Raw genomic sequence first — 14136 nt, 5'->3', positions numbered from 1 at the left:
TATTAGAGAGAAGGACACACTGACCAGAAGTAAAGAACGTCCATTTTAAAAGTAAAGATTAAGAGCCGCTCTTCCTGAGACCCAGATGCGGGACTTTCTGTGATAAAGACTCCCTTCCCAGAGGCAAGGCCAGGTTGACTCTGTCAGCGTGCTAGTCTGTTTTTTTGTTTGTTTCAACCTTAAAGAAATGTATCCCTGACTTGTTTAACGTTCTTTGCTTTGATAAGATATAAAACTGTGCTAAAAACCACGCTTTTCCGGAGCGGTTTCTCAGAGAAACCGGGGTAGTGAGCCTCTGGCCTGGTTCTTAGTTTGGCTCAAATCAAACCCGTTTCTAATGATTGATTGTTGTTAGTTCTGACAGGGGGGCCCCGCCTTTCTTCTAGAAAGGCTGCGTTCTTCTCCACACACGGCCCACCTGGGGGGCTCATATCTAAATACAGCGAAAATAAACACGAAACGGTCGCTGCCTTTCGCGCGCCTATTTTTTTCCGCTTCCACCTCTCACGTTGTCGACCCTACTCCAGACTCAGGCTGAGGGACCGCGCGCTCCCCTACGCCACTCGGCGCCAGCCGGGGTCCAGGGGGTCCCGCCGGCTGCTCGGAAGGAGGGTGCGCGCGGGCCGGCCCGCCACCCCGCGGCTTCCCCTCTCCGCGACACTTCCCCCGCCGGAATCGCGGGGCACGGCGGGAGAACGGCGCGGCGGGTGACGTCACACCGCGCCCCCGACGCAGGCGCGTGCGCGAGGCCGGTGGGACTACGCTTCCCAGGGGGCCACGCGGCGCGCCCACTTCCGGGGGATGGTGAGAGGCCCGGAAGCGGCGCGGCGGCGAATCCAGCGGCGACAGGTCGGCGGCGGCGGCGGCGGCGGCGAGCATGCGGGGCAGCCGGCGGCCCGCGGCGCGCGGCGCGTTCGTTCCCCGGCGGTGGCGGCAGCGCGCGGCGGCTCTCGCGTGAGCGGCGGCGGCCGGAGCGTCCGGCAGGGCGCCGGGCGGGCGGAGTGCCCGCGTCTGCGAGGCGGCCCGGCCGGGCCCGGCGGCGGCGCCATGTGGAGCGGCCGGAGCTCCTTCACCAGCCTGGTCGTGGGCGTGTTCGTGGTGTATGTGGTGCACACCTGCTGGGTCATGTACGGCATCGTCTACACCCGCCCGTGCTCCGGCCACGGCCGCTGCATCCAGCCCTACCTGGCGCAGAGGCCCAAGCTGCAGGTGAGCGCGGGCCCCCACCCCGACCGCCACCCTCGGGCCGGGCGGGCCGAGTCGGGCGCCAGACTCTGACCCGGGCGGGGCCGCCTCCCCGCCCCGAGCCCGGGCGACCCTCGCCCGCAGCTGGCCCCTGTGCCCCGCCCCGTCCGGCGGCCAGCCTCAGGCTTCAGCAGGTGTCCCTCTGCGGCAGGCTTGTCCCTCACAGCCATCCCGTCACCGCCGAGTTCTGTCCCCTGAGGCGCGGCGGCCGCTCAGGCCTTCCTCTGTCAGCGCCCGGCGCTTTCTGTCAGGGCCCCCGCAGGCTTGATTTTCCTGACGGTCCTTCTTCCAGCTCAGTGTCTACACCACCACGCGGTCCAACCTGGGCGCCGAGAACAACGTGGACCTGGTCTTGAACGTGGAGGACTTTGACGTGGAGTCCAAATTTGAAAGGTAACCTATGTGGGCAAGGTGACAGGCAAGCCCCGTAGGCGTTGAGACTGTTGAAGAGTCAGTGTGTGTGTGAGTGTGAGAAGTGTGCCTCAGAGAAGTGGCGTTATCGACCCTCTTGTGCACGGTGCAGCATTTCAGCTGCAAACATCTGTGAAACGTAGGCAGCAAACTTCGTTTCACTTGAAAGGAGCAGTTGACCAGTTTGTCACTCAGAAAGTAGCTTACCCGGCTTCTAGCAGTTGTGGGATGCAGCTCGGCCCTGGGGAGTTTCCGGAGCGGTGGGGATGGGTGCAGACGACGTGGAGGACAGAGCTTACACAGTTCCCACAGCAAAACTTGTGTTTTCCCAGCAAAACTTGTGTTTTCCCATCAGAAGTGGTTCAGTTCTGTCATCTAGAAGGGAAAAGAGAAGGATGGAGGGAAGAATTTAGCAGAAAATCAAAATTAAGTGAAGTGTAACTTTATAGAAAAGAGCAACCAGTATAAATATTGAAGTATGTAGCGTTGCATGTAACTGATGGTTCTAGTTTTTTAAGTTTCAAGAAATGTTATTTTAAAAGCGATGTGTTCATCTCGAGTCGTCCTCTTCCGTCTTTGTTGTCTGGGAGGCATCAAGAGGAGCACTGGGGTGTGTGATGGGCAGGGCTCGAGTCCTGTGGGAGAGCTGCTGTGGGGCGGGGCGGGTCACGCGTGCCTGGGGTCGGCATGCAGGCCTTTCAGCTTTGCGGCAGAGTACGTTTCAGAGCACGCTGCGTAAATGCACGTTTAGGACCTCAGTAACATCCAGGCAGGTGGCTTTCACTCTTAGTACATCTCAGCCGACAGTAACTGGTTTTTGTTCACAACGGCATTTTGTATAGACATGCTTGCATAGCCTCCACCTCCATAGAACAGAACACTTATGGGGTTGCTGTCATCCTGTGTGTTCTTTCAGGACAGTCAACGTCTCTGTTCCCAAAAAAACGAGGAACAATGGCACGCTGTACGCCTACATCTTTCTCCACCATGCCGGCATCCTGCCCTGGAACGACGGGAAGCAGGTGCACCTGGTGAGCCCGCTGACCACCTACATGGTCCCCAAGCCGGAAGAGGTCAACCTGCTCACTGGGGAACCTGCAGCGCAGGTGAGCGGTGCCTGTGGAAGGAAGCCTGCTGGCCCCTTGGAGTCCACACGAGTCTGCACGTGCGGTTATCCCCGTTCAGTTAGTGATGTGCAGTCTGAGTGTCCGGTGACCTTCTTTACCTGGATTCCTTCTCAGGTCACCAGGCCTCTGAGCCCTGGGAGCGTGTGTGGAGGGCAGAGAGTCGGTGCAGGGTGGTCCCCCTCGGCTATGGTCAGACTTGGAGCTGGTGATGCTGTGCTGGGGCAGGATAAGGCAGTGCTGGGGTGTCGATTCTAAGGATGTGACCCAAGTTAGGAGAAAGGCAAGAGTACAAAGTGTGTCTCGTACGCCTAGAAAACCACACGTGCAGAGAAGGCTGATGGGCGCGCACTTGGCCGTGACCACAAGGGAGGACAGAACAGGTAGCCTGGTGTTTGGGGCCATGTGCCCTAGAAGGAGAGTTCCTCATGGCCAGTGGCGGCAGCTCGCCGGGAGGTGTCCCCACCGTCTTCTCTGTGTCCTGGAAAGGCCCCTGGGTTCCCTTCCCATGCAGACCACACAGCGCTGCCCCAGGGCCTTCCCAGGAGCCCAGCGGCCTGTGGAGGGTGGAGAGCGGCTCTGGATCGGGCAGGTGCTGAGTCAGCGTCAGCTGTTGCTGCTTCTGGGAAGACGGTCCTGGTGTTACTGCTAGAGCTGAACTGGAGCTGGAGGGTGGAGATAAACAGAGCGTCGCTGTTCACGGGGCTGCTCAGATCCAACTTTAAGATCTCCCTGCCGGGAAGGGTTTGTTCTGAATTTAGTGGATTTAGGCTTTTTGCCCAGGTGCAGACACGCCCCCTCCAGAAGGCTGGGTGGAGCTGCTTTAGAAGCATCTGGGTTCAGGCTCCTTGCAGGCTGTATGGGTCTCCTCTCCAGACTGCCCGCGCCTCCCGCCCCTCTTCCAGGGCTCGGCCTTCCCGGGGCCTCCGCTCGGGCTGGGGACCCGGGACAGGAGTCAGTGAGATCCAGGACCACGTGCTCTGGAACAGCAGGCCTTTTGCTTCTGCTGTGAGCAGGCGGTGGGGAGTGAGGGTCTGGGCGAGGGCCGCCAGGGTCCCCCTCGGGCCTGCTTGGGGCTGCGCTCTCTGCTCGAGGCTCCGTGAGGGTTCCACACCCCCGTCCCAGACCTGCCGGACCCCGCCCCTCCCAGCCTTTCCCTGCTGAGTCAGCGCTCATGGTCAGCAGCAGATCGAGGCCAAGAAGAAGCCGACGAGTGCCCTGGACGAGCCTGTTTCTCACTGGAGGCCCAGACTGACCCTCAACGTGATGGTGGACAACTTCGTCTTTGATGGGGCCTCCCTGCCCGCGGACGTGCACCGCTACATGAAGATGTAGGTGCCGCAGCTTGGGCCTCGCCGCTGAGGCCCGGGGCAGGGGGTCGCTGTAGTTCACGTGCCTGGCTTGAGCCTCGCTCGTCACCCCTGAGCCGACAGCAGGGGGGGATCCGGTGGGTGGGGGAGCCCCCTCTTCCCACCTCCTCGGGGGGGTCTCACAGATCACAGCTGCCACCAGAACCGGGAGGGAAGAAGGGAACAGTGGGTGTTTGTCTCGGAGGGAGAGTGGAGAACCTGATTCGGCCGAGTCACCCTGCACCCTGGAGGCTCTGACCTGTCTGCATCCTGCGAGTTTGCACTCCACTCCCTCGGCTTAAACATTGATCGTTAGGTCGTCCTGTTACCGCTACTTGCCATTGGAATCATAACTGTTAAAACCGGCTTAGGTCACCCTGCGTCTGTGTGCTGCAGGGAGCCCCCCCGCCGCCCAGCCCGGCCCCGGGTCAACACGTAGCGCCTGGAAATGCGAATGAGAATTGTTGCCTTCCGCACTTTGCAGTGGTTCCTCTGGTGTGGTTACGAAGTTTTGCCTTTTGTAAAGTCAGGATCTCGTTTTTAACGCTGGGTGCATTCATAGTTGAGAGCGTGTGGGTCACTGGGTGAGAGCCCCTGCCCGCACGCTCCTCCCTCCCCCGCCCAGGCAGGTGGCCCTCACGTCTCCCCGCACCCTGGACGCCCCATGTGGGGCACGCACGGCCCCTCGTTCTCTGCGTCGTGAGTGGCGTCCCAGTGAGCGCCCAGTGCCCAGCCTCACCGCGTCCTCCCGGTGGCAGCTGTGAGGGGGGAACGTAGCACAGGCCCCTCCGCTCCCCGTGGGAATGCGAGTCCGGGGCCTGTCGGCGACCAGAAGCCGCTGGCGTCGCGGTTGGGGGAGCGGTCTGTGAGGCAGACCCAGCATCTTGGGGCTCCAGTCCTCTTGGGTGCGGGAGCCCCCGGTGACCCGGAGACGGCCCTGCCCCCAGGATCCAGCTGGGGAAGACGGTGCACTATCTGCCCATCCTGTTCATCGACCAGCTGAGCAACCGCGTCAAGGACCTCATGGTGAGTCGGCCGACCCCTGACCCCCGACCCCCGCACAGCTCACACATTGCAGGCGCGCGGGCCCTGCCTGTGATGAGCGTGGAGCCTCGGACAGCTGCTCGGCCCCCGAGTGGCTGTGGCTGTGGCTCCATGGGGGCCCAGGTGTCTGGTGTGGAGGCCTGGCCTGTTCCTGAGTGTCTGGAGCAGAGCCTACCTCCTCCAGGCTGGCCCCGGTCTCCTGCTCCCCCTGGGGTGGGCTGGGCTGGGCTGACCGCAGCGGTAACAGCTGACACCCGAGGTTGCTTACCGCTGCAGGCATCGTGCTGGGCGCCTTGCAGCACCCGAACAGGCATGTCACAGTGTCCCCGACCCGCGGGGACTCGTTTAGGGTATGGGAGGTGACCTCTCTGTGGAGGCCTCCTGCTCAGTGTCTGCTGGACAGAGCTCAGCTGTGTGGGGCCCGCTGACCCACATGTGCTTGCCTGCGACTGCAGGGTCAGGTGTCACGGGACACCTCCCCTCTACACACAGTCACATGTCAATTGCAAGTGTCCTCAAAGGCCCCATTGAGGGCCACCCCTCCCTGCAGCTCCCGCTGCCCCCATGAGTGTGACCGCCCCACCGTGTTCTCCTCAGGGCAGCTCAGCATCTGCTCCTCTGGACGGGCGCAGGCTCCCATGGTCTCTGCTTGACTCAGCTGCCCAAGTGGGTCCCCATACCTGCCCAGGAGGTGCCGGCACCCAGGGCCGTGGTCAAGAGAGACACTTAGGGTTCGGGTGATGGAAGGGAGCTTGAGGAGTGAGGGCTTCCTGGAGGAGACACCTGCAGGTCCTCAGAGGACGGTGTGGTGCCGGGCCCACGGGGGCCCAGCTTGGCGCAGGGCCGGACCTTCGCTGCTCCTCCCTGCAGGTCATCAACCGCTCCAGCACCGAGCTGCCGCTCACCGTGTCCTACGACAAGATCTCGCTGGGGCGGCTGCGCTTTTGGATCCACATGCAGGACGCTGTGTACTCGCTGCAGCAGTTTGGTGAGGGTGCCGGGTGTGCCCCAGGAGCGGGGAGTCGGGGACCCCAGAACTTGGCGCCTGTCCACCTGTGAGGCCATCGCCCCTGGGCCTTGTGGGGTCCAAGGAGCTCCTCTGCAGACGAGGTGACCCCTCGGGGCTCTGTAGTGTGGGTCCACGTCACGCTTCATTTGGGGCCTTGGTTATCTCCAGGGTTCTCAGAGAAGGATGCTGATGAAGTGAAGGGGATCTTTGTCGACACCAACTTGTATTTCTTGGCGCTGACCTTCTTCGTGGCTGCGTTCCACGTGAGTGCTCCTGGCTTCCTTCCCTCTCCCCACCCCCCAGGAGAGGGGTCTGCACTCAGGCTTGACCAGCTGAAGGGCTCGGCTTCATCTGTTTGGAGCCATTTTGAAAATAAATCAAAATCAATGAGATTAGCAAAATACGCGTTTCCTCGTTCGAGGTCTGGCACGGCGATTCCAAGAGTTACAGTCTGGTCCTGCTGGGAGGGTCTCCGTTACACGCAGCAGCTGGCGGCTGCCAGGAAAGCCCGTGTGGGGCTGTACCTGAGGCTGGAGGGCAGGGGTGAGGCCTGTGCGCCCGGCTGTAACAGCGGGTCCACAGGCCGGGGGAGCCGGAACTGGTCAGAGCTGCGCCAGGGCCGGGTCTCCCTGAGTGGAGAGCATCTCCAACCAAGCCCGTGCTCTCCCACACAGCGCGGGGGCTCAGCACTGTTCTGTCGTCTTTCAGCTGCTTTTTGATTTCCTGGCATTTAAAAACGACATCAGTTTCTGGAAGAAGAAGAAGAGCATGATCGGCATGTCCACCAAAGCAGGTAGCAGCTCAGGACTTGCCCGAGGTGCCCCCCGCTGGGCCACGCGGGCGGCAGACGAGCTTGCTCTGACGCCCACAGGGGTGTTCGCCCGGGACCACGCAGCTCTTGCTTGGGGCGGGTTTTAGGTCTCCATGGGAGCAGCCTGGGAGGGCGAGGGCAGCCTCCTGGCGGTGGTGAGCACCTCGTCTGCCCGGGGCAGGGGCTGCGGGGGCCGGTTCTCGAGCTCGTCTGCGTGGACTCATGGTCCTGCCGGGCGCCAGGCTGACTTCCCAGCAGGGGGTGGTTCTTCAGCTCCTGTGGCAGTCACTCCCGAGGGACGGGCCTGGGGTGCTTGAGTGGCCCCTGCGTCCAGAGTCCGAGTCTCGGGGTCTTCTGTCCTGACCCCTGACTTCCTCGGAGGGGAGGACCCCGCTGAGCCCCCGGCCCCCTGCTGGCCTTCCCGGTGGTGGTGTGAGCAGGGTTTGTGGGGCCTGGGACCCGAGTTGCCGGTGGGCACTGCCCTGCAGGGGGCGCTCCCACAGCCCTGGTGGCTCCTGAGTCTCCGCTGGGAAGACAGGCGCGGGCACCGTGGGGTCCCCGTCAGGGACCTGGTCCCCGCACCCCGTCCGTGTCGTCGTGTCAGCTAGTGTGGCTCACTCACCTCCCGGCCCCTCACGGTCGTTCTGCGGTTTCCACGGCTCCCTTTCAGTGGACAGAGGGGAGACGTGCTTGAAGGGCTGAATGCCTCTGCATGTGTGTGCCTGTGCAGGTGTGGGCATGAGTGTGCACCTGTGTGGGTGTGCGTGTGGGCACAGCCGGCTGGCCCCGCCCGCGCTCAGCCCCGCCCGCCCGTCCCCAGGGCTCTGTGTGCTGCATGGGTGCCTGTGGGCGCGGTGAGCTGGCCCCGCCCCGCGCTCAGCCCCGCCCACCAGTCCCCAGGGCTCTGCTGCATGGGTGCGTGTGGGCGCAGCCGGCTGGCCCCGCCCGCGCTCAGCCCCGCCCGCCCGTCCCCAGGGCTCTGTGTGCTGCATTGGTGCATGTGGGCGTGGAGGGCTGGCCCCGCCCTGCGCTCAGCCCCGCCCCCCGCTCAGCCCCGCCCTCCCGTCCCCAGTGCTCTGGCGCTGCTTCAGCACCGTGGTCATCTTCCTGTTCCTGCTGGACGAGCAGACGAGCCTCCTGGTGCTGGTACCCGCGGGCATCGGAGCCGCCATCGAGGTGAGAGGCCCACCTGGGCGCCAGTCTGCGTGCTGCCTCGAAAGTCCTGGGGCCCAGGCGCTCAGTGCGGGTCGGGACCGGCATCTGCCTGGGGACTGGCTGGCCTGGCTAGGGTGAGGGCGCCTCTGCCTGGCTCCTCCAGTGGAGCTCCGCACAGCCCCGTTGACTCCATCTGGAAGTCCCGCATCCCGTCCGCCCGCGGGACGTGGTAACTTGGTGGGTGGACCCCGTGGCTCTCACTGAACTGATGCTGTGTGGATCAGGATGTGTGATGGGGCGGTGTGGGGGTGATGGGCCAGGGCGCCCCGTTTCTGGAGTCCAGGGCCCCTTGGGCCTCCGGCACCGCCCTCACCAGGACCCTCAGCGTGGCTGTGTCCAGGCCCTTGCCTGTGGGTGCCCCTGGGGAAGTGCTGGTGGGGCCCTCCCGCAGCCACAAGTCACATGGAAACCGACTTCATGGCTGTTGTGCTGACCGCACCTCAGGGAGGCGGCCACCTGGAGACACCTGGCCATGGCAGGACGTGAGGCTCTGGGCTGTGTGGAAGAAGGTGCCAGGGCAAGTCTGGAGGTGGCTGGCGGTGGCTAGGCATAGGTGAACTAGGTGGGAACTTGGTGCTTCCCAAGGGTGGACAGGCTGGGTCTGTGCTGGAGATGGGCGTTGGTCAGGGGCCCGCCAAGTGCTCAGGCTTAGCTGGGGTGCAGTGCAGCCAGTGTCCTGATCGGTCTCCATCCAAGGAGCAGCCATGGCTGCTTCTGGGTCCTGGAACCTCAGGTATGGGTTTTCCCTTCTCAGTTGTGGAAAGTGAAAAAGGCCTTGAAGATGACCGTCGTCTGGAGAGGCCTGCGGCCCACGATTCAGGTAGGGACTCCCCCCCCCCCCCCGTGTCCTCTTGGGGACCCGTCACCTTCGTCCTTTTGCAGCCGGCCTGTGGTGCAGGCTGACCGCTGCACACGTCCCTTGGCTGTGTTCCCGCGACGTACAGTCCTGAGGGCAGGTGACCGTCTCGTGGTCACCTGTAGGCCTGCAGGGAGACGCAGGGCTCTTGGTGTGGGCGGGGCAGCTCACCCCTCCGCAGCTCTGCCTTCAAGCCCCCTGGGCTCTGACTCCCCTGGGGTCCCCCATCTCCAGCTGTAGGAGCAGCAACCCCCACCACCCCATGACCAGGCAGGACGCTGGTTAACCCAGCTCAAGTGGAGTGTCCCGCGGGGGTGGGGTCCCCCTGACCACACCTCGAGGGGCTCTCCGGTGTCGAGCTTCCTGGGGCGTCAGCGGGAGGTTATGGCTGGGCGGCTGCTCTGCTTGGTGTGGCGTGCCTCATGTGAAGACCCCTGGGACTCTGAGGCTCCAGGCGTGCAGGTCAAGGGTGGGTCACACGGCGGTGGGGTGCAGTCACCCCAGCATGTCTGCCCAGGCTGATGGAGAGCGGGGTGCTTACTAAGAGCCCAGCAGGACCAGGGCAGGAAGCGGCCGCGCCGCGTGACATCCAGGTCGCCGGGCCTGCGTCCCAGGCTGTGTGCTCACGGCTGTGGGTGACCCCATGCCTGGCTGGGTTCCCCCTGCTCAGCCTGCAGCCTGCTCCCCTCTCGGTCGCAGCCGGGCTGAGCCCAGGTGCCTGCCTGGCCCCTGGGGTGACGTGCTTGTGTGGAACTCCTTTGCAGTTTGGCGCTTACAGTGAATCTGAGAAGAAGACAGAGCAGTACGACACCCAGGTGAGCGGCATGCTCCTGGCTGTGGCCACCCGCGGAGAAGGCCCGTCCTGGGTGTGGGGCCTGCCCCACCTTGGCCAAGACCCTGGGAAGCTGCCTGCTGGGTTTCTGACCCAGGAGGGGGCGCTGGGGGCTCCCGGACCCCAGTCCTGTGGGCCCCTGAGCCACGTCCTGTCCTGCTGGAGACGTCTTCCTCCCCGTGGGGCTGTGGGGCTGTAAGCCAGGTCCCTTCTGCGACGTGGGGTTCCCCCCCACGTGGTTTTCGGGTTCCCCCTCCCACGTGGTTTTCGGGTTGGTTCACACATTCCCTGTGCAGGGTTTTTGTGTTCTGGTTTCACGGGCATCGGCTGCATCCCAGTCTTCACTGGGTTTCGGTAAAGCCCAGATTGGAATCGAGGGTGGTGAGTTGCCTTAGTTGGCAGGCAGCCCCAGCATGGAGCCCGGAGCTTTCCCTCAGAGTCCTTTGCTGGACATCTGGGCCCCCGCCTGCCCCTGGTCGGGCTGTGAGTCTGGCTATGTTGGGGGCGAGTGTGGATCCGTCACACATTCGTGGTGGACGTCCTGTGGGTAGATGCTCGCCAGCTTGTGTCCTCCACGCAGCCCGGCTTCACTGCCCTCGACGTCCCGTTGCTGTGCCCGTGGGTCTGTGGGTCTAGGCAGCTCGGAGGCCGGGCCCTGACCGGGCACTTCCTGCCCCCCAGGCCATGAGGTACTTGTCTTACCTGCTCTACCCGCTCTGCATCGGGGGCGCCGTCTACTCGCTGCTCAACATCAAGTACAAGAGGTGAGGGCACCCTGCTGACAGCCGCAGGTCCAGCGCAGCCTCACCCTTGGCCACGGTCCTGGCTGCCTGCTGCTGGCCCCATGCGGCCGTCTGGTCCCCGCGAGGTGGGGAGCACTTGCGGGAGCAGACTTGGGGCTGCCACACAGCCCGTGTCCAGAGGGGCCAGGGCCTGCACACTGTCCTGGCCCCATCCTCCCAGCGCAGGCATCCCTGACAGCACCGGCGCTCGGGCCGGGTTCAGGGCTGCCCACGGGCTCCATAGTTCCGTCCCGCTGGAGGTCGTCGGGGGAAGTCTGTCGGTGCCCAGTCTCTGCCGTCCCCTCAGTGGGGGCTCCGGGGAGGCTGCCATCCATGCAGGTGGCCTGGGCTAGCCCGCCGAGAGCAGCCCCTGCCGTGGCACCAGAGAGGGCAGGTGCGTGGGGGCTCGGTCACGACACGGGCTGAGGGGTGTCCCCGTCATCTGCCCTTGCCTTCCAGCTGGTATTCTTGGCTGATCAACAGCTTCGTCAACGGTGAGTCTCCCATCTCGGCGCCAGTGTCTGCAGTGGGTCACGCTGGTCGGCTGCCGCGTGGCCTAGTGTGGCGAGAGGTTCCCTGCCCGCCCTGCCCCGTGTCCCCCTTGCTGGGCCTGTGGGGTCGGCTGTGGGCACCGTGTTCTCGTGGAGGAGTCGGTGTGGGCAGCAGACGCCACTGCTGTGGGGCACCGCAGCCCCCGGCCCTGTGAACCGGGGAAGCATGGCCCACTCAGCGTGTCCAGACCATGAGCTGCCGCTCCGCAGGCTGCCGGGCCCGCTCGGCGTGTTCACTGGGCGTGGGAGGGCCCCGTCTCGGCCTGAGCAGGAGGCAGTGGGTGGCTGCAGGCAGAGCTCCCGGGCGTCTGGTGTTGGCGGCCCCGATGCCCGGCGGGGGGGCAGCCCCGGGGCCTGTGCCTCCATGCCCGTGTCTCCCCAGGGGTCTACGCGTTCGGCTTCCTGTTCATGCTGCCCCAGCTCTTTGTGAACTACAAGGTAAGAGGCGCCCCCTCACCCGTGAGCCCCACGGCCCTGGGCCGCCCAGCCCTGACGCGCCCCGTTTCCTTGTCCCCAGATGAAGTCAGTGGCCCACCTGCCCTGGAAGGCCTTCACCTACAAGGTCAGTGCGTTGCCTGCACGAGCCCCGCGGGGCCTGGTCCTCACAGCCGGGCCATGTCGGCCGTGCTCCCGTGGAGGGGCGTTGGGGGGTTCTCCTTCAAGCACAGAGCCCCGCAGTGGCCCTGGAAGCCCGGGGTCCCTGCCCCAAGCCCCACAGACGGTCTCCCGAGTGACAGCCACGCTGCTTCCTGCCACCACGCACCCTATGGCGGGTGGACGCCCTTGACCCCTGGCTGGTGTCTGGGGTGCTGCTCCCTGTCCACCAGGCGGTGGGTCCAGTGGTCCAGGCCCGGGCTGCCAAGGGCTGTCTGGGCATGTCGTGGCCCAGCCACGTGCAGAGGCTGGCACCGCGTGACCCTCCAGTAACTGTGAACTAGCGCGTGCTGGGTCGGGGGTGGGGGAAGGTCAAAGCTGCCTTCTGCTTTGGATGTGCGTGGGCATTCCATGCAGGCCGGCTCCATGACCCCAGGCTCCCGGGTGGTGCTCCTCCATGCTGTTTGTGGAGGGCGGGTGGGACACCTGGCCATGGCGTCCGTGCCAGGGTCACCGTGGGCCCAGGCCCCCCTGCTGCTCCCCGCTTTGGTGGCTCTCAGATCACTGGGCGGCAAGCGCCCGCGGGTGACCGCGTACCCGGGCGACTCTGCTCTCATGGCCCCGCCCGCCCGCAGGCCTTCAACACCTTCATCGACGACGTGTTCGCCTTCATCATCACCATGCCCACCTCCCACCGGCTGGCCTGCTTCAGGGACGATGTGGTGTTTCTCGTGTACCTATACCAGCGGTGGTGAGTGTGGCCCCAGTCCTGCTTCTGTGGGAGAGACACTGGCAGGTGGGGCGTCGGGGCCCAGGGCCCCGTGTAGGAGCGCTGCTGTCTGTCTGACCGCCCCGCGAGCCCGTCGCTCCCCTGCTCGGACGAGCGTGAGGCGGGCCACAGCCCGTGAGCACGTCAGGAGTCAGCGCTCGGTCTCCACCTCGGCGTGGGTACAGCTGTCGGCGGCGGCCTCGGGAGCAGAGGTCTGGCCTGACCGTTCTGAGAATGTCGGGAGGGTGAAGGCAAACCCACGCCGGACTCCCACGGGGACTGAGCCTCTGAGCCCTGGCTGTCATGCACTCAGGACACATGTTCGCTCTTGCACGCCAGCCGGCCTGACGCCCACACGGTCTCGTTGCAGGCTTTATCCCGTGGATAAGAGTAGAGTGAACGAGTTTGGGGAGTCCTACGAGGAGACCCCCCAGCGGAAACCCCACGCAGACTGAGCCAGACCCGGCGCGTGCAGCCGCAGTGCAGGCAGGGCGCTGCTGCGGAGGGTCGGCGGTGCGGGTGGGCCTCCCGCCATTACCGCCTCTACGTTGCCAAACCCCCGAGCGTCCCTCGTGGCCTCGGGTGCCTCCACGTCGTGTCTGCGGCGCTGACGGTGCCGCCCGTGCGGACATCCGTCCTGGTCGCCGGCCCGAGAGCGTCTGGTCCTGGTGGGTGCTGGGCCGCTCCTGCGGGGTCCCCACCCCGGATTCCGTCCCGGGGTCTGTAGGCGCTCCTTGGGGATGTCACATGCCTCCTTGAATCCATTCTGTATAGACTCTGGGATCAAATGGCTTTTTTCCTTTTCGTTTAAATTTGAATATTTTAAAACTTAATGTATGTATGTTTCTATTTTAAAATAAATTTCTCCTTGGCCTGACATGACGTGAACAGTTTCAGATAGCGGCATTTATCCCGTTCCCAGAAACGAACACACAGTCGGTTTATGTATGTGCTTGTCAACAGGAGAAGGTTTCAGGAATCTCAGACCACAACTATTCTTACATGTCTGCGTCTAACTTTGAAGCTGAGTCGTCGCAGTCCTAGGGGTCAGCAGACGAGTTCTCTTAGAGAAACACCCCAGGGGTCACAGAGGGAGAAGCCGGGCAGGAAGGTGTCTTCACGGACAGGGCAGATGAGGGGCAGAGCTGGTGTGGGACACGGTCAGTCATGTCCCCTGAGATCCATTCTTGGAGCCTGCTGGCATGGTGTCTGGACACGTGAGCATGTCAGCATCTCGGCCACTGAGCTGGCTGTGAGCCCAAACCTCCTCAGTGGGGTGGCCTCCAGCGATGTCTCCAGGAGTGCAGCCAGGGCCCCTCCGTGGCCAGAACGTGGGGCTAGGTGTGGGCTGGCGCCGAGGCAGCTCTCAGGGCCAGATCCGTGTGTCCCCGCAAGTCCTCGAGGCCAGACAGAACCACCCCAGGAGTCAGCTGCCAGCACATGCTGCCCCATTACAGGAGAATCTGCTGACTGAGAAGACTCCATCCCTGAAAGTATATCAGAATATATTGTAAAATGAAGGCTTTACAGACACTCAGAAGTAG

The 14136-nt window shown here is 64.0% G+C and overlaps 1 protein-coding gene across 2 annotated transcripts; it reads left to right on the top strand.

Moving 5' to 3' along the window:
* Positions 1-821: 821 nt before the first annotated feature.
* On the top strand, positions 822-13474 carry CLPTM1L (CLPTM1 like). 2 transcript variants are annotated; one of them, XM_065905458.1, is made up of 17 exons: positions 822-1209; positions 1538-1638; positions 2573-2762; positions 3963-4111; positions 5077-5155; positions 6044-6161; positions 6351-6445; positions 6891-6975; positions 8066-8169; positions 8963-9028; positions 9829-9879; positions 10578-10660; positions 11138-11172; positions 11612-11667; positions 11747-11791; positions 12459-12574; positions 12963-13474. In XM_065905458.1, exons 1-17 carry the CDS (start codon positions 1048-1050, stop codon positions 13045-13047), a joined length of 1620 nt encoding a protein of 539 aa, XP_065761530.1. In that variant the 5' UTR covers positions 822-1047; the 3' UTR covers positions 13048-13474. The 2 variants fall into 2 exon arrangements, with proteins under 2 accessions (XP_065761530.1, XP_065761531.1); XM_065905459.1 differs by having other exon boundaries at positions 824-1209; positions 3966-4111.
* The last annotated feature ends 662 nt before the right edge of the window (positions 13475-14136 follow it).

This window comes from Muntiacus reevesi, chromosome 14, assembly GCF_963930625.1.
Source record: "Muntiacus reevesi chromosome 14, mMunRee1.1, whole genome shotgun sequence".
Taxonomy (NCBI): Eukaryota; Metazoa; Chordata; class Mammalia; order Artiodactyla; family Cervidae; genus Muntiacus; species Muntiacus reevesi.
The sequence above is the reverse complement of the archived record's forward strand: the minus strand, read 5'-3'. Positions and strand labels throughout refer to the sequence as shown.